The following is a 25,156-nucleotide window of genomic DNA, read 5'->3' as shown; positions in this document are numbered from 1 at the left end:
AAATTAAAGGAATCATAGAAGCTGTGAAGATCAATATAAATCACAATTGGAAGACTCAGAAATGAGATGTTTGGAGAATAGAATGATTTGAAAGGAGACATGATAGAATTCAGAAAATAATTTAGAAATAAAATATTAAAACATGTCAGAAGTAGAGACTACACTAGAAGCAAAACAAAAGTAAATATCACAGATAATACCTTAAGAGAAATACAAGTTGTAAAAGAGCAAAATTCTAAAGATCAGAAAAATGCAGAGATAATAATAGATAAAGAAGATCCAATATACATATAATAGGAATCTTTGAGGAAGAAAAGAAAAACAGTGGAACAGGACAAATGCTAAAAATGATAAATCAGAAAAACTTAAATAGAAAGTATGTATGTTTAAATAGCCTATCACATACTTGGGAAAATTGACACAGGATAGCCATTACCAAATTGTTAAACTATTGGACTTTAAAAGTATTCTTTGGGCATCTTAGTAAAATAAAATAAGTAATAAGTCATTTATAAGGAAACTTTATCAAACTTTTCAACAGCAACACTTTTTCAGAAAACAATGATATTTAAAGTAATCAAATAACAAAAATGTGAGCCAAGGATTTTATATCCAGCTAAACTAACTTTTAAGTGTAAAGACTACAGGCAAAAACAAAACAAAACAAAACCTCACACATACACAAACCTACAAAAACCAAGTGTAAAAATCCCAGGAATAATCTATCTTGGGGAATCCAGTAAAAAATAAACTTTAGGCAATTAATATAACTGTAAAGACACTGATAAGAAGACTGATGGTGAGCATTAAGTATATATTTACCTATAGGCCTAATTCTAAATGGATATACAGTAATGGCAATATGATGTGCTCTGATAATATAGACATAGTACAATTATTTGAAAATTGGGGAGGATGGGGAGAGAATATGAAAAATAGAATAAGCTGGTCAATTGAGTATAGGTATTAATTGGATGTAAAAGAACAAAACTTCAGATTAGATCCTGAGGAGAAGAGAGGAAAGGGAAAAAGGTTAGTAGCTAATTTGGAATTGCTCAGCACTCTTAGAAGTGCTGCAGCCAGTTGTATCGAAGGTCTACTGTGCCATTAAAATGTCTGAAAGTTCTGGTTTAACAGTGAAAGGATGTAAAGAGAAGTAGGCTTCTGTGAACAGAAAGCAGAGATGGTCATGAGACAAGAGAAGAAACCATTAACTAGCACTGCCCTGGATTTAGGGACATACAGCATAGTAGTAGCCACCTCTCAAATCTCAATAGCTTTTCAGGTCATGATGATTTCAGTTAGTGCCAGTCATTGAGCCATCAGAGCAGCACAGACTCTGATGGATAATTAGGCAGCCTCCATGACCCAGGGGCCAGTTAAGTCAGCAGACACAATTGTTGGGTGTTGAGAAAACAGTGGTCACAAAGCTAAAGTACCTTGCCAGTGTCACACAGAAGTAGAGGAACTAGATGCAATTAATAGTCTGATTCCAAACTCGTACTACTTGAATTCATAAGCAACTTTATACATAAAATACCAAAATGACAAGTTATGATTCAAAACCTTAGTCAAGAGCCAAGGCAGTCCTTAAAAACAAAACAAAAAAATCAGCTTGTATCTTTAATTCAGCATATGAAACATTAAGAAAGCATTTTCAAATGATGTACAACATAGAATTTTTAAAGGACAAATGGGAGAGCATTTAAATAATTTTAATTTCCTTACTTTATTCCAGATATTTTACAGGTGATTATAAAATCCCCCTCTGTGAATCTCCTTCCTGGAAGTGAAGAGAAAGATTAGACACAAGGAGAAAGGGAGGGAAAAATGGGATGGAGGCACTGGGCAATCCATTTGCCTTTATGTCATAGTTGGAATTGAAAGTGGGAAAGAGAATGCTTAAGAGATGCTCATATAATTATTTTTTTTTAAGTGTTGATGGAAAAAAATACTAAAAACAAAACAAAAATGCAGAATGAATAGAGAATGTCATATTGTTATTCACTGATGCCCTAGAATGAGAGGGGCTCCAAGAAACTAGTGACGTAAAGAGTTTCTGGTGGGCAAGTTTTAATTTACAGATGCTGATGTTAAGGGTCTGGAAATTCATAAGCCAATTTGATAAGAAAACATTTATCTCATTGTTTTAATTCAAGCCATTTGTGTGTCCTTTTCTGTGAATTGCCTATTTCATGACTCCTGTCCATTTTTTTTTTTGGTATGTTAGTTGTTTTTTAAATTTGAATCATTATTTATTTATTAAAGATTTAATACATTATGTGATATTTTATTTCAAGTACTTTCATCGGTTTGTCTTTTGCCTTTGAATTGGTTTGTTTTCATAACAAAAGGATTAAATTTTTATATTGTCAAATCTCTTTTTTGTGTGTGATGTCTTGGGGGCAGTTTCTAAAGGGTTAGAGGTTACTAGCCAGTCTACACTTCACTGTACCCTAAATACGCTGCGGTAATGGACAGGAGCTAGAAATGCATCGCCCCCTCATTTTGTTTCTTAGTCCCGAGACTTGTGTGCAGATGGTATTTTTGTGTGCTTGGATAAATGCCTGGCATTGTCTGTCTTTGTTTTTCCCTGTCAGGGAGCAGAAAGAAAAATCCGAGATGAAGAGAGAAAGCAGAACAGGAAGAAGGGGAAAGGCCAAGCTTCCCAAACCCAGTGCAACAACTGTGAGTGTTGCTGAAAAGGGTGGGCTCTGACAGGGGCAGATCCACTGGGGTGCAAGTGGGAAGAAGTGAGTTGTGGGTAAAACCATGGACATGAGAGAGATGGCTTGCTTTTCCCTAGCAGGGAAGACTGGCTAAATTGTTCCTCTGGAAAGCAAATAGAATCACATGAGCACAGAGTGTTTGAGTAGGAAGGACTTTGTCATATCATGGAGACCAACACCTTCTCCAGAGAGGAATCTAGAGTGCAGAGAGGGACAGGAGGGTGTGAGGGGAGATGGGCTCAGGAGTGCTCACTCCAAGTCCACACGTTTTTGGTTAGTTTGGCAGTGGGGAAGGAGGTGGCAGGCAGAGACGGGCTTTTGAAATGTATTCATACCTGTGGCATTTGGAAAGCTTCATAGGAGAAAATCACAAACTTCAGCTAAGACTAGGACTTAGAGTTGAGGGTTCACTAGTCATGCATCACCCACTCATTTGCGGATTTTGTGATCTTGTCCAGCCTCTGATGGGAAGTTGGCAGCAATACCGTTACAGAAGAAGAGCGACATCACCTATTTCAAAACGATGCCTGATCTGCACTCACAGCCCGTCCTCTTCATCCCTGATGTTCACTTTGCAAACCTGCAGAGGACAGGACAGGTATGACCTTCCCTTTGACATCCTTCCTTGGGGCAGGGAGAGCCTTAAAATAGAATCACTTCAGGCAGTGTTGACCTTATAAATAAAACCTACACTCCAGGCATTCCACAAAAAGTCAAACCATTCCCTACAGAAAATGGATTTTTATAGAAAGAAATGTCTCATAAGAGGGGACTTACCAAGAGGAAGAAGAGAGTGAGCTGATGATTAGTGAAGTGTTGACAAAGCGTTGAAAGAGGAAGAAAGTAAGAATGCTGATAACCAGTTGAGTTTTGTTTTGTTGGTTTTGTCATGTGGGATTAGCCTGATGCAATTGGGCTCTGCCTAATGGTGGGAAATTGAACTGCACCTATAACTTCAGATTGTTGCACAAGAGGAAAAATTCTTTGATTAAATAAAACTCTATGGACAATTTTTCCCTTAGTAAAGTAACAGTTCCCATTGAAGGGGTAAAATAATTTCATACCAAAGGAGGAGTGAGACTATAGACAAGCTCTTTTAAAAACAGTTCCTGTCTTCTAGGTATATCTACAAGTGAAATTAAGGAGCTAATATTAAATAACATAAACATCCAATAATTAACTCATTGTACTGACTCAAGTTGATGGAATATTATGCAGCCACTAAAATTATAATCATGGAAACTGTGTAGCAATATAGGAACGAGTTATAATACTGTTGAGTGGAAAAAAAGGTAGATTTCCTATGTGTGTCTAAACTGTGATTCCCAGTATATACCTGAACTTGAAAGTAATGAGAAAAATTGTAATATTGATAAGCAGGATTATGAGATGGATTATTTTTTCTTTCTGTAATATGTTTAATATTATTTATTTAATGTGATAAATTAAAATTGTTTGAAAAAGTGTTCAGACATTCATTGAAATTGACCTTAGTTTAGGAGGAAAAATCATTATTGGCTTAACTTTCTCTTTCTTGAGAATATTTCCCCCCCATGTTGTTTCATTATATGTATAACACAAAACAGTTATACAACCAGACTTCATTCATTGCTGTTCATGACACACATGGTAACTAAATACCATAGTGGTTTAGAGTGCATTCCACTGAAAACTAATTTAATATTCCCCTCGTGTCTTATTGTTTGATTCGAACAAGGACACAAAGGGAAAAGAAGATGCTATGATTTATCAAGATATGATGGCCAGCGCCTATATTTATTTATTTATTTAAAAATTCCCAAGAATGTGACAGTGATGTGTGTATTGACAGTCTTTGTCCCATAGGATCCTATGAAGCTAGGTGGACACCACCCAGAAGAGGGGATAATTGAGTTAAATTGTTCTTCTTGTTTACTGTCATGATCCTGGCTCCAGCTCTGTGTCAGAGCCCACAGCATGACCTGTTCTCTTGGCAAGATTTCTCTGAAGTATACAAAGCTGGAAATGAGTCTTAAGAGGAAAAGTGACCAAATCTGGCTGCTCATGACTGTCATTCCTGTGGCCTCACTGGTCCCCTTCATGTCCTGAGTGGGGCCCCTAGCCTATGGCTGAATCAAAAGGAAAGTATAGGTAGCCTTTACAGTCTGTTGGTTTCAGCAGTTGCAGAGCAGCCCCAGTGTCCCTGGGCCATCAGTGAGATTAAGCCCTGCTATTTGGGGACCACCCTCCAGCTTGCCCTGTGGCTGAGTCAGAGTTAAAGGGCTCAGTGAGGGAGGCCGCCTGAGTCTCAGGCAACAAAGAAACACACTCAGCTGTGCCCTGTAACAATGCATGAATATTCTGTGGTTGATCAGTTTGCTTGGCTGAAGGAAAGGAGCGCCTACAGTGGCTGCCTGGGACTTTAAAGGCTGCCTTTCCTTGGAAGAGCTGGAAGCCTGGGAGATGGGTCCAGAGGCAGGAGAGAAGACAGCAGTGCCCTGGCATTAGAAGTGGGCATGCGGCAGTGGCTGGCTAAGTTTGACATACAAAACAGGAGCCAGCAGTGGCAGGTCAAATGATGGGCCTGTTTTATCGTAAGTGGGGGCAGGTAGGGGAGGAAGGCAGGCCGTAGAGAGCAGCGCAGTAACCGCTGCAGGTGTGCACCTTCTTAGATGGGCCGCATGGCGGCTCTGCCCGACTGCAGAGCAAGCAGCCCCTCTCGCTCTCAGGGTCAGTGGGACACCCGGAGGCAGGCTGAAGGCACATTGGCTACAGTACAGTGACTCCTGGTCAGCTACGGACATGAGCTGCGGAGTGGGAGCCCACACGACCCTCCTTCCCCATCACTGCTTTGATTCACGTGTGGATTGGAATAGCCATCAGACAAGTACTGAAAACTAATGAGGGACTGAACCCAGGGTGCAGGCTCCCTCTCCTCCTCACATTAAAGCCTCACATTCGCTGTGCCTTTCTCTGGAATGCCTTTAAAAGCAAGTGATGGGGAGCTTGGGAGAAAGGGTGGGATGCAGAGGTACCGTCTTTCTGGATAATGTATGCTTATTCGCTTTTCACAGGGCACCTGAACCCTATGAGGACATCACCCACCCACACACACCCTCAAGAACAGTCTTCCCAGTTGTAGTTTGTAAACAGTCTTCCCCCAAATGACAGGAGTTCTTGTTAAGATTTCAGGTTCCCAAGTTCCATTCTACGGTTTTCAAGTTAAAATCTGTGAAGGGAGTTCCAGGAACTTGCATTTGTGATATGGTCTCCAGATATTTTTTATGCATACTAAAGTTTGAGAAACATTCAAAAAATTGAATATGAGCAGGAAGTCCAAAACAACTAGAAAGAAACAGTGGGTCATTATGTTAGCGAAGGAGAAACGACAACGCAAGGACAGTGATAGGGACAGTGTAGTAGAGGTCATTCAGGAACATAAGAAAAAAAAGAGAAGACTGCTTCCATCGTTTTGTCACCAGTCTACTTTGCAGAGGGCTATCCGTTACTCTCCCAGAGTCAGGCAGGACAGATGCATTATGCCACATTTAAGGAAACAAGCAAAAAAAGGCCTTTTCAAAAAGAATATTTTTTGGAACTTTTTCCAAGAAGTCCAGTTGTGTGGTCCGTACTCAGGCTCCGTCACTTACAGGGGTCACTGCATATGCATCCAAATAGTCCCATTTCTAGGACATCACAATGGCAGATGCTCCTGTGGCACAATGAAACTTGGGGTGTGAAGGAGGAAACACCTGACCTTCTGTTTAAGGAGATTCAAAGTATACAACAGTAGATATAAAAAAAATTTAAGAGGAAAAAGTTCTCTATGGAAATCTGAACTAATGAGTAGGATGACTCATTCCCAAAGGGTTCCAGGTAACCAGCTTTGTTACATAAGTAAGTCTGGGCTTGGCAGCATCCCAGAGATGGCCAAGAACCTTTGAGAAAGTTTGTAGAGAGGGTGCCAGTCTAGGCACAGCTGCGTCTCTCCCAGACCCCTGGGGCAAGGCCATGACAAAATGCACTAGGACGAGAGGTGACTTTTGAAGTTAATGTGTAGATGCCTGATAATAACCTGGGTATTGTTCTTCACCCAAATGGAAAGGGCCCTGAGCACACAGATAAAGCTCATGAAAATTCTGCAGTAAATTTTTATAAATATGTGAGCCAAGAGGACTGACACGCATAGCAAATCCCCTCTGGATTTCTCTTGTTTCATCAGATAATAAGAATGCGTCCTAATGTCTTTACATCTGACATAAAGCCGATTCTGCCAGCCACCGCGCTGACCACCCACAGAAGGCTGTTCTCAGAGGTCTTCCTGCTGGCCAGGAATGTCTTCCAGAGCTAAATGTCCTCTGCCCAGCCTGCAGACAGTTGGCTCCTAATTTTTGTGACTGTGGGATGCCAGGGTAACCCAGTCCCTTTTGGGAGTAAAGAGGCCTGGGCTTATGGCCACACGGCCATGGACCTGCTTGTTCCCCTCCCCTCACCAAGGCACAGTGTCCAGAGTCAGCCCAGCTACGGGCCGGATGGGTTTGGTCACTCACAGGCCCAGCTCTACCGCCTTTCTAAACAATGATATTTAGTTCCTGCTAAACTATTTTCTTAATGTCAAAAGCAAGATTTGGCTTAAGGCTATAGGTAATCTGATCAGACTGACCTGAGCTAGAACTAATCAGCTTTCCAATTTTATTTCATTAAAAGTCTAAGAACTAACCCTAGGGAGAATGTGAGGAGGTTAAATTTGCATTTCCTTAGAGAGACAGATGCACACACACGCACGCACTGCATCATTAAACAGATTTGTCTTTTGTCTCTTTTAAGAGACAGGGTAAAGCCTTAGGAAAGTGTACATCATATAATTTATTTCCATTTCTTGCATCTGACTTACAGTAAACCTGTTGTTTTGTTCCACAGGTGTACTACAACACAGATGATGAACGAGAAGGGTAAGACACTCGTTCCTTTCATTTAAACACCCGAAGTCAGTTCATGTCAGTAGAAATGGCTCTTCGGGCACAGGGTGACCGTGGGCAGGGAGTGGGACTCAGAGCTGAGGAAGGCTGGATTCTGGCCACTGTCAGGAGGAAGGCTGGGGAATACTATTCTCCTTCCAAATCTCTCTTCACCCCTCTCTTCCTCCTATGACCTGCCTTTGAATAACTAGCCATTTTTCTAAGTGACACATCTCTTTGATTTTGACTTTTCACTGATAATCCAGTTACTGAAATCTTTGGCCTGAATACAAGATCAAGCTGAGCTTGAGGCAGGAGCCAAGGAGACAGCCTACCCTCACTTCAGTCCTACCTGGGCCACCTGCACATACTTCTTGAAGCCCTCACTCTGGGGAGTGAGCCTGGTGGGCTAGAGGTGAGGCTGGTTTGAATGGGAGCTGGGAAGGCTGAGCCCTTGTCACTGTCCTTAGAATGGACGTTACCAGAAGGATTGCATGAGGTCTCTGAAGGGCCCCAGTGTCTTGCATATCAAGTGTCCGCACAGCACTTCTCTGTCCACTAACTCATTTCATAGACTCCTAGAATTTTAGAGTCAAAAAGGAACTTTTCTAGGTCATTTAGCTTACCCTCTCTCCTAGGTAATGTAACCCTATACACCACATCCTTGTTAGGTGGTCAGCCACTTTCTATTTGAAACTTCCCAGCGATGGGAAGATGCTGAATACTCTTGCTGTGTGTGAGATAGCTCATTACACTGTTGGACAGTTTCAGCTCTCAGAAAGTCTGTTGAGCTCATTCTGTCTTCTGACTTCCACCCACTGGCTCTAGTTCTGCTCTCTAGGTAAGTCTCAAACTTCCCTCTTCAAACATTGTTTGACCTTTCAACATCTTAACTCCCCTTACAGGAGATACCACCAAATTTGTCAATAGTCTTCTTAAAATTGGCTCTCAGAAATAAACGTGTTCTGAACCACATGAGTTAGAGATTATATTGGGATAATTTCTTCTTGTGACCTTGATGCTGTTTTTCTCTGAAAGCAATCTAGAAGAGCATTCATTTTTCAATATCTATGTTACTTTACATATGTCCAACTAAAATCTTGGTTTGCATTATATATATATATAACTGAAATCTCTAGATCATCTTTTCAAACTATAGTCAAACCAGGGCTTCCCTGTTCCTATGTAATTAGTGTGACTTATAAAATATTTCGAGGTGAAATAAGTGGAGCAGATACTGCTGAGCTCATGTCTATATGCAGAGCTCTGCAAACTACAGCCCAAGAACCGAATCAGACCCACCACATTTGTGCTGTCCCCACTTTTAAATGGTGAAAACATCCAAAGAAAGAATAATATTGCATGACATGTGAAAATTATATAAGATTCAAGTGTCCATAATAAAGTTTCATTGAAACACAGCCATGGTAATTCCTTTATTTCTTGTCTATGGCCACTTGGGTGCTTCAACAGCAGAGCTGAGTAATTACAACAGAGGTCGTACAGCCTGGAAAGCCTAAATATTTACCAGTCTGACTCTTTACAGAAAAAGTATGCCAGCCTCTGTCCTAAAGAGAATCTCAAAGGAGTCAAATAATTCCCCAGCTGGTTAGGAGCAGAACCTTGTCTAGGATCTGACCTCTAAATAGAGTGCTAAATTTTCTAAAGACCTAATTAGATGGTTCTTTCAATCTTGCCTCATAGGCAGTATATTTCTAGTGGCTGGAATGGACCAGTGTGATTAACACTGTCAATTCTAATCTGTTATTCACATGTTTCACAAGGGATAGTGTGGCGTCATGGAAAGAACGTTGACTCTGAGCCCAGGAAGCCCACGTTCTGCTCCTGGGCTGCTGCCTACCACGGCGAAGACTTGGGGCAGCTCCTTGACCTCTGGGCTTTGGTTTCCTCCATTGTAAAATGAGGGTTTGTTTAAGTTGAGCTCTAGGATCCCGTGTACACTAACCCTGTCCTCGCGGGAAGACTTAGCTGAGTAAGAAGTGCTGGAGACCAGATGCTGCTTCACGTTTGCTGTAATCCTCCCCAGCCCAAACTGTCCTTCCTTGCAAGCTGACAACATTTAGGGGCCAGCTGACCTATTTCTGACTCTTTTGGCTTGGTCTCACTGTCAGAATTACCCGCTGTTCTTGCGTAATGTTGAAGCCAGAGGCCTGAGTCTCTTACATGCCTAATTAGAGTTCAGTTGAGCAATGTGGGCAGCCTTGAAGCCTCAGTGTTAATACTAATACTGTTGTATTACAAGCAATAACTAGTATTCACTGGATTCCATGGTAAGGCACTGAACTAAGTGCATTCTATGCATTATTTCATTGAATTCTCCTAAAATCCTCATGGGGAAGTTGCTCTAATTACTTCCACTTTATAATGAGGAAGCTGAAACTTTAAGAGATTAAGAAACTTGCTCTAAGTCACCCAGGTGGTAAGTGGTGGAGGGATTTGAGGGTGGGTCCAGCTGCACACCCCACTGCCCTTTCTCTTAACTCTTTCATTCTGGATCTGTGGCTTCCAAGGAGGCATCAAGCGAGAGGCCCTCGTTGCGATAGCTTTCTGGCCTGGACAAAGGCACATCCTTGGCTGATACTTTGGTGTGTAGGACCCAGATTGTGACGTGCCCAGATGAGTGTAGCTGGCAGAGGGGGGCGGTTCACCTGGGCCTGAGGAGTGCTACCTTCACTGGTGACTGCATGGCCTCCATTGGGACTGTCTCTGGCCCATTCTTCGCTCTCAGAGGCCAATCAGTCGGTTAGTATGAAAGCATCTGATGGAGTGTTTGAGAGCATCATTTCCACAACCACCAGCTGGAGGAGATACCCCAGCTGAGGCACCCCAGAGCCTCTCTCCCCGCAACTCCAAAGCCAGAGTGGCGGTCAGACACAGACCTGTTCACAAGTAGGAGAGCTTTTCTGCCTGAAGTGCCAACAAACCTGAATACAATGAAAGAGGAAATGAGGAGGAGGCTGGATTGGAAGCAACCATCAGCTAAGTGCCTAAATGGAACAAAAAGAGGAAAACCTGTTTGTTCCTGCTTTCTTGTCTAATGATAAAGTGAGTATCTGGGGTGACATCTGGTGCTGAATTTGGGGACTGACAGACCTTATGTAGGTTTGTTTCATAGGCAGGGGATACAACAAATACAGAGGTTTTTGGACCCCAGTTCAAAGCAGCGGGGCATCACCTGGGAGTTAAACTATACTCGCCCACAGGCACTACCTCCAGGGGTTTTGATTTAATTGGTCTGGGATGCAACTCAGGCGTGGGGATCTTTTTAAAGTCCTCAGGCAATTCTAAAGCTAGAAGCGTTTGAGAACCACTGCTCTAAAATCAGTCAGCCATGATTTGAATCTGGCTTTGACCTTACAAAGCTCTGTAACCAAATATAACAACCTTTTGGATACCCAGTTTCCTCATTAATAATAACAAATAATAATACCTACCTGCTAGAGTTATAATAATCATTAATATGTAAAATGTCCTGACACATGGAAGGTGCTATCAAAAAATAAAATATCATAGTTATTTTTGTTAAGATTCCTTTTCAGGCCCTGACTAAATGATACTTAATTGAGAAATGGGAAAGAGGGAGATGAAAAAGAATGGAAAGAACGTGCCACACGGGGAGGATTTTCTGTAGAGCGTGGGCCTAACCAGACACTCAAGAGTGTTTTGTATGGGGAAGAGGGAAGGGCTTTAAACCCCCTGAAATAATATGTGAATTGATATGCGAATATCATGCATGGTGAAAAACTCTATTCTGTTATTTCTGGGGATCTGGTCTCCTTCTCCACTTGACCTCTAGCTCCGGGAAAAGCCTTCTTGCCTTGAACCCCTGTCCGCACTGGTCCCCCTGAGGTTGCCCCTGTTCCAGACTGCAGGGAGGCCCCTTCAACCAAGTCTTGCAGCTCTGTGGCTTCCTCACTGCCTTTGGGGTCTAGGGATCCTGGGCGAGTTTGTGTCCCTGTGTCTGAAAGATAGTGGTTTCCTTCCAAGAACCTGCCATCACCGTGATACTGCTTGGGACCCTCAGACTGCAGCTGTTGCAAGAATTTTTCTCATACTCCGCCTTCTTCTCAAAAGTGCACCACCATCTCCCTTGGGTCCACCTTGTATGATTAAAGGTTGACGCCTTAGGAAACAAAAGCCAGAAGGCAAATGGAAGGAAAGGAGCGACACACAGCAGCAATTCACTGGAGAATTCCGCTTTATTAGGGAAAGGTGCTGGGTTATATAGGAAGGGGCATGGGGTGATTGTGGTGTCACTTCTACGGGGCTGGTGGCTATTGGCTAGGTGCTGGGATTAGGGGGGCAAGGGGTGATTGGGGTTCAGGTGGCACCGGCGGGAACCAAGGACCTGGAAGAGAAGCAGGAATTTCGCCATCTTATGGGTGGGGGCCCTTCATTCCCCCCTTTCTCCTCTATGGGGTTGTGGACGTTGCTTTCTCTCTGACTGCTTCCTGCTGAACGGGGGTGGAGAAGGGAGTGAGGGCTTGAGGACTGGGAGGAAAGGGTTGATAGGACTCCCCACAGTAAGGACGGGCAGATGTGGACTTCTTCAGGTTGGAAATCAGTGAAGGTTCCCTGTAACCATAGGTCGAGGACTTGTTGATTCTAATGGTGCCAAGAGGATACAGGTGCCAGAAGCCAGGCGTCTGTGGCCATTGTTTCCAGGAACAGTTTCCAGTGGAGAGAGGGGTCCATCTCAGCGTGTGGTGAGGAGGTTACGTGAGGGTGAGGGATCTTCTGTGGCTAAAAGCTGGTAGTTCCTGAGTAAAAGCTGGTTGAAAGTTTGATTAGAGATTTTACCAACTTGGGATTTGATAAACTTTACAAGGCAAGAAGAGACAGGTGAGGAGAATGATTATTATAGGGCCTGCAATGGGCCACAGCCAGGTGAGGAAGGGGTTTATTAGTATTGAAGAGAATGGGTTGGAGGAGTAATACTGTGGGTACCGGGAGTTACCCATGTAGTGAATGGTGCAAGACCAGTAGGGACATCCCCGTAGGTGTCTGGCCATCACCTGCAACAGGCTTGTTTTTGGTCATAGAGGAAGCAGAGGTAGGGAGAATAAAGGTAGCTGCTAGTGAACACTTCGGTGGAGGGAGGAAAGTGGAGGTATAAAGGCTCGGAGCAGCCTTTCAGAGGGCAGTCTGATGTGGCAATGAGGGCAGTAATTTTTGTTTGATGCTGTGTGTAAGTCTGTCTTACTTTGAATCGCCATACAAAGGAGGCTGGGATGGTGGGGGAGACAATAGGAATGAGGAAAAAAAAGCGAGAGAGAGCGAGGGAGCAGTAAAGGAGGGAAAAGTCATGATTCGGGTATGGATGGCAAAGGGGGTGAACGGGATTTTGGAGGAAAGAGGACAGTAAGGTCAGGAGTCTGGAGGGAGGGAGAGTCTGTAAACTTTTGTAGGTTAAGAGATCCTTTAGGTGATGTGGGAACAGAATGGTAAGGGGGACCCCAAATGTCAGTTTATGAGCTTCCTTCTGCAAGAGCTGTCCAGCGGCTAATGCCCATAGGCAGGGGGCCCATCCCAGAACTGTGGGGTCTAATTGCTTGGAAAGATAAGCTACTGGGGCAAAGGATGGGCCATAATGTTGGCCTAGGACTCCTAGAGCTTGACTGGACCTCTCATGAATGTATAATGAGAAGGGCTTCAACAAATCAGGAAGATGGAGAACTGGGGCTTCCACAAGGGCTTGACGGAGCTTAATGAAGGAGTGTTGGGGTGAGGAGGATAATGGTTCTTCAGGGGGGCCCTTGCTGAGGTTGTATAGGGGTCTTGCCAACAGGGAGAAGTTAGGGATCTACGCTCTAAAATACCCAGCCAGACCTAGAAAGGAAAGGATTTCTGTCTTGGTTTTGGGAACGGGCAGGTCAGAGAGGAGCCGTTTTTTGTCTAAGGTAATGGACTTTTTTTGTTGAGATAGAGGAAATCCGAGGTAAGTGACAGAAGGGGAAGAGATTTGAGCTTTGACAGGGGATACCCGGTAACCTCTGGAAGCTAGAAGGTTAAGTAGGGAGGCAGTGTCAAGCTGAGACTGTTCCCACGAGGGACTGCAGAGTAGAAGATCGTCCACGTATTGTAATAAGGTGGACTCGGAAGCCTTGTGGCAAAACTGTCCAAGTGAGTTGTTCAGAATGTCTTGTGTATGGGTCCGTCCAGGTAAAGGCAAAAAAATCTTGGGAGGAGGGGTCCAGAGGGATAGAAAAAAAAAATGCGTCCTTGAGATCTAGGACTGAGAAGTGGGAGGCCGAGGCCGGGATCTGCGATAAAAGGGTGTATGGATTTGGGACTAAGGGATGGAGAGGGACAGTGGCCATGTTGATGAGGCGAAGGTCTTGGACGAGGCAGAAAGATCCGTTGGTTTTTTTAACAGCTAATATGGGGGTATTAAACGGGGAGTTAGTGGGTCTGAGGTAATTTTTGTTTAAAAGATCTTGAATGATGGGTTGAAGGCCTATGAGGGCTGAAGTGGTTAGGGGGTATTGGGCCTGACAGATATACTGAGAGGGGTCACGTAATTTGATAGAGGCAGGAGGACATAGAGCCACGGAGGGGCTTGTAATGTCCCAAACTTTGGGATTTACAGGGTGTATGAGGGCGGAACTGGAACTTTCATTGGGTAGAGGGGGGTCGTCGGCTATGAGGGCCATCAGAAAGGGAGTACTGGGGGCTGTGGGAGTGGATATAGTTATGGAAACATGGAGGAGAGAAAGGATGTCCCGTCCTAGTGAGGGGATGGGACACTAGGGCATAACCAGGAAGGAGTGGGAGAAAGGTATGGGATTGTCTTGGATTGTGCATAAAAGGGGGGGGTTTAATGGGAAAATCTGTTTACCTCCTACCCCAACTATAGGAGTAATGGCAGGCGTGGTAGGGCCCCGGTATTCTCACAAGACTGAGAAGGTGGCTCCTGTATCTAGGAGGAAGGAGATGGGGCGACCGTCTACTATTAAAGTAACCCTGGGCTCCTGTTTGGTGATGGAAATGGTCGGGCGAGAAGCCCCGGGGCCCCGTCAATCTTCTTCTGCCAGCCCCACTACAGCGGGCTTAGGATGGGGGTTGTTCGTCCAGCCTCCCCTTCGAGTGGCTGGGCAATCAGACCCCCAGTGGCCCTTTTTGTGGCATCTGGGGCATGGGGTGGTAGGAGATCTGGGGGAGGGGCACGCCCTTGACCAATGTCCTTCTTTTCTGCATTTGAGACAAGCTCCTGGGGGGCGCTTGTTTGTAGAGGGGCGCCCAGGTTGTGGTTTTATCAGCTGGGCCAACATTTGGAAATTGGCCTGATCAGCCTTTTGTTTACGGCGTTCTTTCTCCTCCTCCTGGTTATGGAAGACTTTAAAGGCCACTGTTAGGATCTCAGTCTGTGGGGTAGCGGGGCCCTGTTCTAACTTTTTGAGTTTAGCTTTAATGTCGGGGTAGCTTTGAGCTAGGAAGTATGTCATAAGGACATGTCTCCCGTCAGGCGTTTCTGGGTCCAGGCTGGTAACTGTAACAGGGCTTGGGTGAGTCTGTCTAAGAACTCGGAGGGAGCTTTTGAAAATTGACTACTTTACGAGCTGCCTTTTTCAGACCTGCTATTAAGCAGCAGGTGAAGATATCTCGAGAGCAGAGACCCACGGTGGTGGGGGACTGAAGGGTTCTGGCTCAGTCTGTGGGGGAGAAACAGGTGATGGGGGCAAAGACGGAGGAGGCTCCTGGGACTTAGAGGGGGGCTGAAAGGCTCAGGCTTGATCTGCAGGGGGGGTGAGGTGGGGGAGGAGATGGTGGGGGAGGAAGGGGAGGGGCTGTTGTGGGAGAGGAGGGGGAAGGGAGTGGGCGGGAGGCTTCTGCGGGAGAGACGGCTTGCAGGCTGGGAGAACTTGGGGGGAGGCCAGGGGAGGAGGCAGCGGCGGCGAGGGAGGCGGGAGGAGGAGGCAGAAAGCTTCCATATAGGGAATCTCCTTCCATTTTTTCAGGCGCTGGCAGTAGTTAAAGAGATCACGAGTGATGTTAGGATCAAGAGCTCCCCCTGCGGGCCATTGGTTGTGATTGTCTAGGGGGTATGTCGGCCAATCTTGGGAGCAGTATTTACGGGGAAGTTTTGGTTTTATATCAGGCGTCAGGGAGAGGGTGGCTAGATGCTTGAGCAGGCATTCAAGAGGTGAACTTCCAGGGAGGGATGAGGAGGCTCCCATGGCTAAAGGACAGAGAAGGAGACAAACAGGGGAAGTCGAACGGAGATCCTCGGACTGGGAGCAGACGGCAAGGAGACAAAGGGCGTCCCCGATGGTCCTTGGGGGTCTGCGGAAACTCGTATACGAGTCGGAATTTCTTAGGAAGTGTGGGTCGTCACCCAGACTCCTCTAAGAAGGCAGAGTGCCGGAGTCACGAGGAACCTAGTACTAGGAATTTTCGGCAGAAGGAACAGAAGGAGGAGGTGGGGGAAGGGAGCGTTCTCATCCCCAAGGAGTCACCTCGTTTATGGCTGTTGGAGGAGGGGCCTGAGGGTCCCCCGCAGCCGTGAAGGCCTGAGGTGGGGGGAGTTCCCTCCTCGTCGGGGAAGAGCGGCCCGCTCCGGGGGAAAACTTACCTAAAGGCCAGAGAGGAGCGGTGAGTGTGAGGAGCCAGCGCCGGAAAAAGAGGACGAGGGCAAGCTGCTGCTGGTGTCGGGGGGAAGACGGGGCCCAGTTGGGGTGTCCCGTCTCCCGGGTTTTGGCACCAATGAAAGGAAGGAGCGACACACAGCAGCAACTCACTCAATTCCGCTTTATTAGGGAAAGGTGCTGGGTTATATAGGAAGGGGCATGAGCTGATTGAGGTGTCACTTCTACGGGGCTGGTGGCTATTGGCTAGGTGCTGGGATTAGGGGGGCGAGGGGTGATTGGGGTTCAGGTGGCGCCGGCGGGAACCGAGGACCTAGAAGAGAAGCAGGAATTTCACCATCTTATGGGTGGGGGCCCTTCAGCAAACACCAGGCAGCCCAGCCCTGTAGATTGGTCTCCCATACCAGCTCAGAGAGCCAGCTCCCCGAAGGGCCTTCACTCGTCACGTCCTGCTCGCTCCAGCAGAGGGCCCTGCCTTTCCTCTTGTAGAAGGGGGAGTGCTGTAGATGGGCAGACTGGACCATGAGCGCAGTTACAGTGCTGCTGAAGGAGGCAGCCCTGGCTGCTCATTTTTCCATGGAAGCAAACACTTTGACTAAAACTCAATACCCTTTGGAGAAGTCAGAGATTATTAACTGACCATCAGTGAGTGCATTTAATCAACCTAATATTAAACTTCCAAAGTCTTCACCTTGTGTTCATCACACAAAATAAAATTCTTCTAGAATTCTGTACTATTTCTCTTAAAACAGCAATTTTTCAGATCCTTAAAGGAGCAATTTCTCAGATCCTTTCTTTGATAAGGTTCTCAGGGATGCTAAACAAACCATGAAACGTAGGGTAGGGTGGGTTATGTTTTACTACATATACATGAATATAAAGTAATTAAAAATACAGGGCAATTTCCCAAGGAGAAGATGAAAACATAAAGCTTTGGGGCCAACTTAAAAAGCTAAACCTTTTTGGTTACAGCCAAAACAATCAATAATCTACTGATACTTGCTTGGTTAATTTAGTTCATTTGTGGCACCATACAGTGAGATTGAACAGGGTAGCAGGAGCCCTAAAATTGGTGCCCTTTTCATCTGTCAACACCTATGTTTAAAGGGTAGCATATTATATCATTTAGAAATCACATATTTTATGAAACGTCTTTATTCACATTCTTTTCAACTCATTTTTGACAATAGTCTTTCTCACCCCTGAAGTTGTTTTATGTCATCTTACACTGTTGATCAGGGGAGTTCTCCACTACTGTCACAGAGACATAGCACTTTTTATTTTATTTTTATTACTAATTTTTTATCTGTTGAAATATAATTGATATATAGTATTTTATTAGTTTCAGTTGTACAACACAGTGATTCAACAACTACATACACCACTAAATGCTCACCATGATAAGTGTTGACCATCTATCAACATAGAAAGAAATTACTGTGTTATTTACTATATTCTCTGTAATGTACTTTCCCAGGTGTGGCCAGAGACTCAGGCTTCAGAGGGAAGCACCTTCCCTTTTTTTTTTTCTGATGAAACTTAGCAGTCCTTTGTTTATACTTCTGGGGCTTTCTTTCCCTGAGAGTGACCTCAGAGGACAAAGGCTTCCTGTGCTGCCAGCCCTGGAGTCATGCCATATGTTAACCCACGTTGTGCCAGTGTGATGGAGATTGATGTTAGAAAAAGCACCCGTCTCCTTGTTCTCTAGTTCCTTTGTGGCGCCGTACAGTGAGATCGGACAGGATAGCAGGAGCTCTAAAATTGGTGCCCTTTTCATCTGTCAAAGGGGCATTCGTATCTACCCCTTTTCTTGCCTTGCTTTGAAAATGAGGGAAACATCTGAGTTCAGACCACACAGACTTACTGACTCCTCCTGGGTTTATAGATTTTAGTGTGCAAAAAAGCATTTTTGAACTCCTAAGAGACATGTGGTTTATCCAAGATGTTATTTTAATGGCACAGTTTGTCACAGCTCATAACAGGGTGCTATCAGAAGTCAGCAGGACTGGAAAAACGTAAATAAATCTTGTTTGGCAAGAAGAAGACAGTCACTGGTTTAGCAAGCTTCACACAGCGTGTGTGTGGATATTTCAGGCTATTTGACCCTTATTTAACCTCCTGGTCATTGACAGCTGTGTGAATGGGTTTGTAGTCTTCTGCTCCCAATGTCATGGTTACTCCAGTTCTAAGATATGACAGAATGACATGACCTACTTTTATAATAAGGCAGTGAGGGGACGACCAAGGGAACAGCGCCCTAAAAAGTTATTACACCTTCAGCTGGGACGTCAGTTTGAGTTTTTCCTCTAGCTGTTTCTATAGTCCAACTAGCTGGGGAATAAGGCAAGAGGGTGCTGATTCCTGTGTGATTTCTCATACCCTCACCATCATTGCAGATTGATTACCTTTATCACGAGGTTGTCCCTCCAGCATGGGTTCTGTAAACAGCCTGTTCACTTGTCAGCTGCAGTGCCCTGCACTTAGCGCACTAAGCCTTTGGTGGTCCTCACTGTGAAAGGGGTAGGATAGGCCCTTGCCCAGGCTGGCTCACGAAGTGTTCATGAGACTTAATTGACCAAAGATATGAAACGCACTTTGTAAACTGTGAAGTCTTATTAAGTATTGACACAATTTTGGACCACGTTGAGTATGAGATGGTCAATTAAAGTGTTGGTTTAATAATTTAAACTATCAGAATAAGAAATACATTTTGGACTGTCCACTGTTTTGTACATGTGCTCTTTCTACTGCTGCACCTCACCATTAGCTTGACTTGAGAACTGGTAAATGGCTTCTTAATGATAGTAATGCCAATGGGGAGTTGGCTTTGGAACGGAGTTTTGTATTATCTTGGAAGCTTGGTACTGATTCAATGTCACCCTCCTATGCAGGAAGTTTTTCCAACATGAGTCCTTAAATCGCACCGTGGTGGTAATTTGGACTATCTGACGGTAAATAGGGACTTTGACCTTTTTCAAGCTCTCTGCCTTATTTACTCTTCTCCAGCCCTCCTTAAACATCTCCAATTTTAATTATCATCATCATCATCTCCATCTAAAACTTCAAGGGTACTTGCAATGTATCACTCACCTTGTGAGTGCTTTACATATGTTAAATTCACCTAATTTTAACTCTCAATATCCTTCTTTTAAAGACAAGGACACTGAGAGGCTCAGGACGCTGAGGAACTTGTCCATGTCCCCATAGTTAGTCAACTACAAAGCAGGGGTTAAAACCAGGGTAGTCTGGACCCAGAGTTCATGTCCTAACAGTTCTGCTGAACTGCCTTTGGCATTGCCTCATGTGCCTGGCCTCAGGAATCCTCAGAGAAATGAAAAGTTTCTAAAACCCTACATCTACTCTCTTGAGGGCTTGACGATAGTAAGATCCCATTTAGGAGCCTTTCTCAGTGTCTGAGTTCAGGCTGCTGTAACAAAATGTCATGAGCTAGTTGGCTTAAATGTACTGCTCACAGTTCTGGAGGCTGGAAGTCTGAGATCAGGGTGCCAATATGATTGGTGTCCAGCAAGGACCCTCTTCTGGCTTGCAGATGGCCATCTTGCTGTGTCCTCACATGGCAGAAAGAGAGACGGTCCCTGCTTATAAGGGCATGAATCCCATCACAGGGACTCCACCCTCCTGGCCTAATTACCTTTCAAAGGCCCCACCTCTGAATACCATCCTACCGGGGGAGTAGGGTTTCAACATATGAATTTGTAGGGACACAAACCTGCCGACCATAACTCAGCATCAAAAGCTTCTCTTCAAAGACAGTATATTCCTCTGATGTCTGTTCCTCTTAAACAGGCCTCCTCTTCCTTACTGTTCAAAATGGACAGGAACTTTGAGAGAAAACACAGAGCCATCAGAACTGGCCCAGCTGAGGACCGGTGGGACCTCAGCACTGTGAACTCCAGGAAGGAGGACTGAAGCCCCGCCCATGGGGAAGGACAGGGTGGGGCAGCCAGGGGCTGGGTCTCTGGGGAGCGCGTACCACCGCAGTCTCATCTGCTCCAGCCAGAGGAGCCATAGAGCCGCAGGAAATGAGGGCAACCCGTGACTAAGAGCCAGCAAGGCAGACCTGCAGCATCCAGAGTCCCTGCTGTGCCCCTCCGGCGCCCGACACCCACACCCGGCCCCAGCCAGATGGGACGGGTGGGCGTCACTCAGAGACCGCACAGACCCAGGGCCCGCAGCCCTGCTCTCCTGAGCAGGAAGGGGCTTAGCTGCAGGACGGAGTGGGTGAAACCCAGAGGGCTCACCTGCATGGGGTATACTCAGCCACAGGCAGATGGCTTACATCCCTGCCCTAAAGAATTGGTGTTTGTGCTCGGCCTCAGACAGGGATGACTTAGGCCTTCCAGGGGGAAGAAGGAGGTTGGGGAGTGGATCCAGCCATGGAAGCCCAGAGATGGTATAAGCACAGGAAGAAGATATACACTGACATATGCATGAACCTTTGTTCTGACACCCTGCATGCCTCACTTAACAACTTCTGCTCATCTTTTCCAGCAGTGTCCTTGTGAAAAGGATGTTCAGGCCCATGGAGGAGGAGTTTGGCCCAGCACCTTCCAAGCAGATGAAAGAAGAAGGCATGAAGCGAGGTATCTCCCCTGTCCGGGCACTCCGCTGGCATTGTGGTGCCACCACCCACCTGGCATGAATGGGGGGCTTGTTTCACCACGAAGACTGCACAGCCCCAGCCAGATCCCTGTGCTTCGGTGCTGGCCTGGGGATTTGTAATTGATCCGGAAGTCCACAGTCTGCTTGCTTTCACCCTGTCCTCTTAAACGCCTTAAGCAAACAGTTATGCTCACTGTGCACAGTTTCTTTTCTTTGCTTTCAGAGAAATGTAATGAACATACTGACTCATCCAGCAGGGAGATAGAAAGTTAAAAAAAACTCTTGCTGTATATGTGACAATAACATCTCATAAGCACCAGCAGTTGGAAATTGTTCAATAGATGCAAACAGTCAATCTCATGCAAATAAATGACCCTGTTTTCTGTGACATCACACTTTACTCATTTCTCTCAGTCATGGGTCTTATTCCGCTTCACTAAGAAAGTAAAAACAAAGAGAAAGCGTGTCAGTCTCTCTGTACACTGCTTATTGACCCTGGGAAGGTGCTGTGCTCCATAGAGCCCTCATTTGTAAAAGAGAGGTGATGGGAGGCCCTGCCTCCAAGAGGCCCCTGAGGGTAGCTGAGTGAATGAGTAAAATACTTAACTCAAGAGCCTCACACATGGTAAGCACTCTGTGTCCACTATTATAACTATTAGTTTTATTACTAAGCCTGGATCTAGTTAAGGTATGTTAATTATGATTGAGTAATTAGTGTTTCATTCTCTGGGTAGTGTTATTTATATTAGCAACATTTAAATCTTTAAAAGAATCTCTGTCTTCAAGCCTCACCATCAAATAGGCAGGTGCATTTGGGGCTCCATCCTGCATGCAGTTTTTATCTCATGTTTTGGAATGAGGGCAGAGTTGTATGGCAATCAAGAGTCACATAGGCAAAGGTAATTGTAGCTTGCATTCATAGTAGCGCATGCTGTCTACTCCAACGGTGATGGTTTCAGATTATTTTGAGATTGTGAAGTCAGCGCAGAAATTGCCACTAAGAATTGTGCTGGGCTGTGATGAAAAGCAAGTTCATGGCCTCTGAAACATCTAAATCATAGAGACACAGGAGGGCACTGCATCCTTTGAGCAAATGGGAACCGGTCTCCCAAGAGTGGCTTTTCCTCCGACAGGGTCAGTGGAGTTACTCAGCCCCTTGCCTGGAGCTCCCGCTGAGCTCGTTTTTGACAAACCAGGAATCAGGATCAATGATGGTTCCTATTGTTTATCTGTTAGAAGAAATTATCGGAATGATCACCAGTGCCATTGTTTGTCATTTTGCCTTTGTGGCCGCTTCTCAGGGCCGCCCTGTTGGAGTCACTTGGGCTGCCCTGGTGGCTGTCTGCCTTTGTATGGTATCTGGGAGGCGTGAGGCTGTGACCGCTATGTTAGTGGGGTGGTTATTCCGAGTGCTCTACCACAGATGGGCAGTTAATGGGCGCGGACTCCCACAAGCCGTAGGGGGTGCTGTGAGCACAGCACACCCAGGGTGGCTGTCAACAAGCCCAGCAGGAGAATGGTGGCACTGCCTGGCCAGGACTTTTTCCCACAGCGCATCAGTGCACCACGATACCACCTTTAACCCCGTCCAGTGACACCAGCAGCAAGGGTAGCAGCCATGCTATGTCAAAGGCAATAATTTTAAGAGATGAAATTTATAAATCCAATGGAAGCAACGGAACATGTCAACAGATCATGGTTTGGGGTTTCTTTAGGGTCAACCTGTTGGAAACTACATTTTTCTGTTGGGAGCTGCAGGAAGAAGTTATTCATCTCTAACAACCACAAATTGTTTCTCAGCTCTGATTTTTCCCATCTGCTTGTACTTGAGGTCCTCTGCTATTTCTCGTTGTGCTGCCAGCACTGGGTCTTCCTATGATGATGTTAGGTCACTGGATTATCTTAGCTGAAAGGGACTATTAAATATTTCTTCCAAAGGCCTAACTTTGAAATCTTTGGAGACACATTCTGTCTATTTATTTAATTGGTATTTTATTTTTATGCTTGGTAAAGAGAAGAAACTAACTCTGCAGTACATAAGTTGCTCTTCTTGGTCATACAAAAGCTGAACATCTGCTGGTTGCGGAAAGAAAATGTCATGTGGACCCATGTAGATTTTGCCTTATAAAGCAAGCGGCTTTAATGAAGCCCTTAGGGAAGTGGGAAGACAGGAAGAAATGGTGGGGGTTCCAGTTAGTGCTGATTTCATTTCCTGGCTCCAGCTTCATTCTTTCAGGTTGGTGGTGGCTGCAGCTTGGTTGGCACCTAACTGTAGTGGGGATCCAGGCTCCAGCTTCATTCTTTCAGGTTGGTGGTGGCTGCAGCTTAGTTGGCACCTAACTGTAGTGGGGATCCAGGTTCACATGGGTTTTTTTAACCTGTGCACTCTTGCTGTAGTGGCCAGGTGCATGGGGCTTTGGTGCTGACTCTATTCCTTTTCTCTGAAGGAAGAACAAGAAACCACACCTCTGGGAGGAGAGAGAGAGAAAAGAGTCTGCCCATTGGAGCTGTGGGGGTGCATCTGAATGGCAGTTGTCGGTTCTTTCTGGGGCTGAGTCCCAGTGTGGTTGCTATAAGGAAGGGTATGGGATGGCAGTGTCTTCCCCTCTCTAATGACACCCAGGGTCCTTGCCATCTTGCACATTCTGTGCACTGTCAAACGTAGAATGTTACATATCAGAGCAATGAACAGAAAGCTGCATTCACCTTCACTGACAGTGCTAAACCCACGAGCATCACCTCATAACAGCAACCACCAACTGGGCAGTGGCGGCTCACTGTGTGCCAGGCATGCAACTGAGCATCCCCCATGGGGGATTTCACTCAACCCTCACAGCAACCCAAGGGGCAGATATTATTATCCCTGCTTCACAGAGAAAACCAAAGCTTGGAGAGGCTAAAGACCAGGACCACACAGCCCTTTAAACTGGGGTCAAAGCCAGACCTGCTCTTCTCCAGATCATAAGCCTCTCCCTGGGCTTGCCTCTCACGTGCACCATCTCTTCCCTGGCCTTTGCACATACTGGTCTGTCTGCCTGGAGTCGTCTCTCCCTGTCCTCTCTTCCTCCCACCCTCCTCACCCGCCTTTCCTGCATTGATGCCTACAAACTTTTCATAATTCAGATCTCCCCTTCAGGGGAATCCTCCAGGAACCCCAACCCCCGCCCCACTAAAAAGCTCAGGCCCCTATAGCACTGTCTTGTGTCTTTTTCCTTTATAACTCCCGTAACTCTGTCCAGCTGTCTGCTTATTTGAGAAATGCCTGCTTCTCTGAGTGGACTGCCAACTCTGTAGGGCAGGCCGTGCTCTAAGTCACAGCTGCGACCCCACTTCTAGCACACAGCTTGGACCTAGGGGCCCAGATGGGCACTTGGCAGTATTTGTTGAATGATCAAGATGGAGGTTACAGAAAGAGATATCAAAAAGAGGTCATGTACCCACCTTGAGAAATTCCAATGTGAACAGTGTGTGAAAGCATCTTCTAGCCTGTTTGGTGTTACCAACTGTCAATTTACCCCCACTGAATCTCTCCTTTGTTCCTAGCTGCAGGCTTTCTATACAGATGACATAGACACTATGGAGGTGACATAGTGACACCCTACAGAGGTCAGTCACCCTGGTAGGATGTCACCTGGGATGGGGTTAGCAGATATTGTCAGTCTCCGACACCTGTGTGCAGGACGCAGTTTCCTGAGGCAGCTCTGTGGGCGCCTCAGTCACCACTTCCTTTCCCTTCTCTTTCAGTGCTTTTGTACGTGAGGAAGGAGACTGATGATGTGTTTGATGCTTTGATGTTGAAATCTCCCACGGTAAAGGGCCTGATGGAAGCGGTAAGCAATAAACCCCTGTCAACCTCCAGGCAACTGCTTGTATTCTGCCGTGCTGGAACCCATTTATTAAAATGCAGTCTTCAAGATGGCTCAAGAATGTGCTTTATAAAGAGAAAGAAAACGTGGAGATTTATGAAGGGGCTGATCTCCACATTGTTGTGGCTTATTAGCATCTCAAGGAGAAGGAAACTTTGAAAAAGTGCCAACTCCCTGTCAGCTTAAGGCTAATCAGAGTGAGGTACCATTGAGGAAGGTTAAACTGTGCGTTTCCACTTGTGTCTTTGCATGAAATCAAATTAGATAAGCTTAACTTCCAGCCATACACAGAACAGAAGCAATTAGAAGTGTCTTGCCAGCTGTGATTGCATAATCCAGAAGAAAAATATCACCTCCTTTGGTTAAGCAAAAAAGATATATATTGCCAAGTTATA

At 45.5% G+C, this 25,156-nt stretch overlaps 1 protein-coding gene across 5 annotated transcripts in view; it reads left to right on the top strand.

Moving 5' to 3' along the window:
* The window catches only part of GRHL2 (grainyhead like transcription factor 2), a 138,235-nt gene that overhangs the window by 96,458 nt on the left and 16,621 nt on the right, over window positions 1–25,156 (top strand). For 4 of the 5 annotated variants that reach the window (XM_057497856.1, XM_036876349.2, XM_036876348.2 and 1 more), the window contains 5 exons: window positions 2,601–2,688; window positions 3,188–3,327; window positions 7,629–7,660; window positions 20,785–20,876; window positions 24,640–24,725. In XM_057497856.1, the coding sequence (XP_057353839.1) occupies window positions 2,601–2,688; window positions 3,188–3,327; window positions 7,629–7,660; window positions 20,785–20,876; window positions 24,640–24,725 (438 nt within the window). The remainder of the gene's footprint in view (window positions 1–2,600; window positions 2,689–3,187; window positions 3,328–7,628; window positions 7,661–20,784; window positions 20,877–24,639; window positions 24,726–25,156) is intronic. The other variant, XM_057497857.1, reaches the window with a different exon arrangement.

Source organism: Manis pentadactyla, chromosome 3 (assembly GCF_030020395.1).
Source record: "Manis pentadactyla isolate mManPen7 chromosome 3, mManPen7.hap1, whole genome shotgun sequence".
NCBI classification, from domain to species: domain Eukaryota; kingdom Metazoa; phylum Chordata; class Mammalia; order Pholidota; family Manidae; genus Manis; species Manis pentadactyla.
The sequence above is the reverse complement of the archived record's forward strand: the minus strand, read 5'-3'. Positions and strand labels throughout refer to the sequence as shown.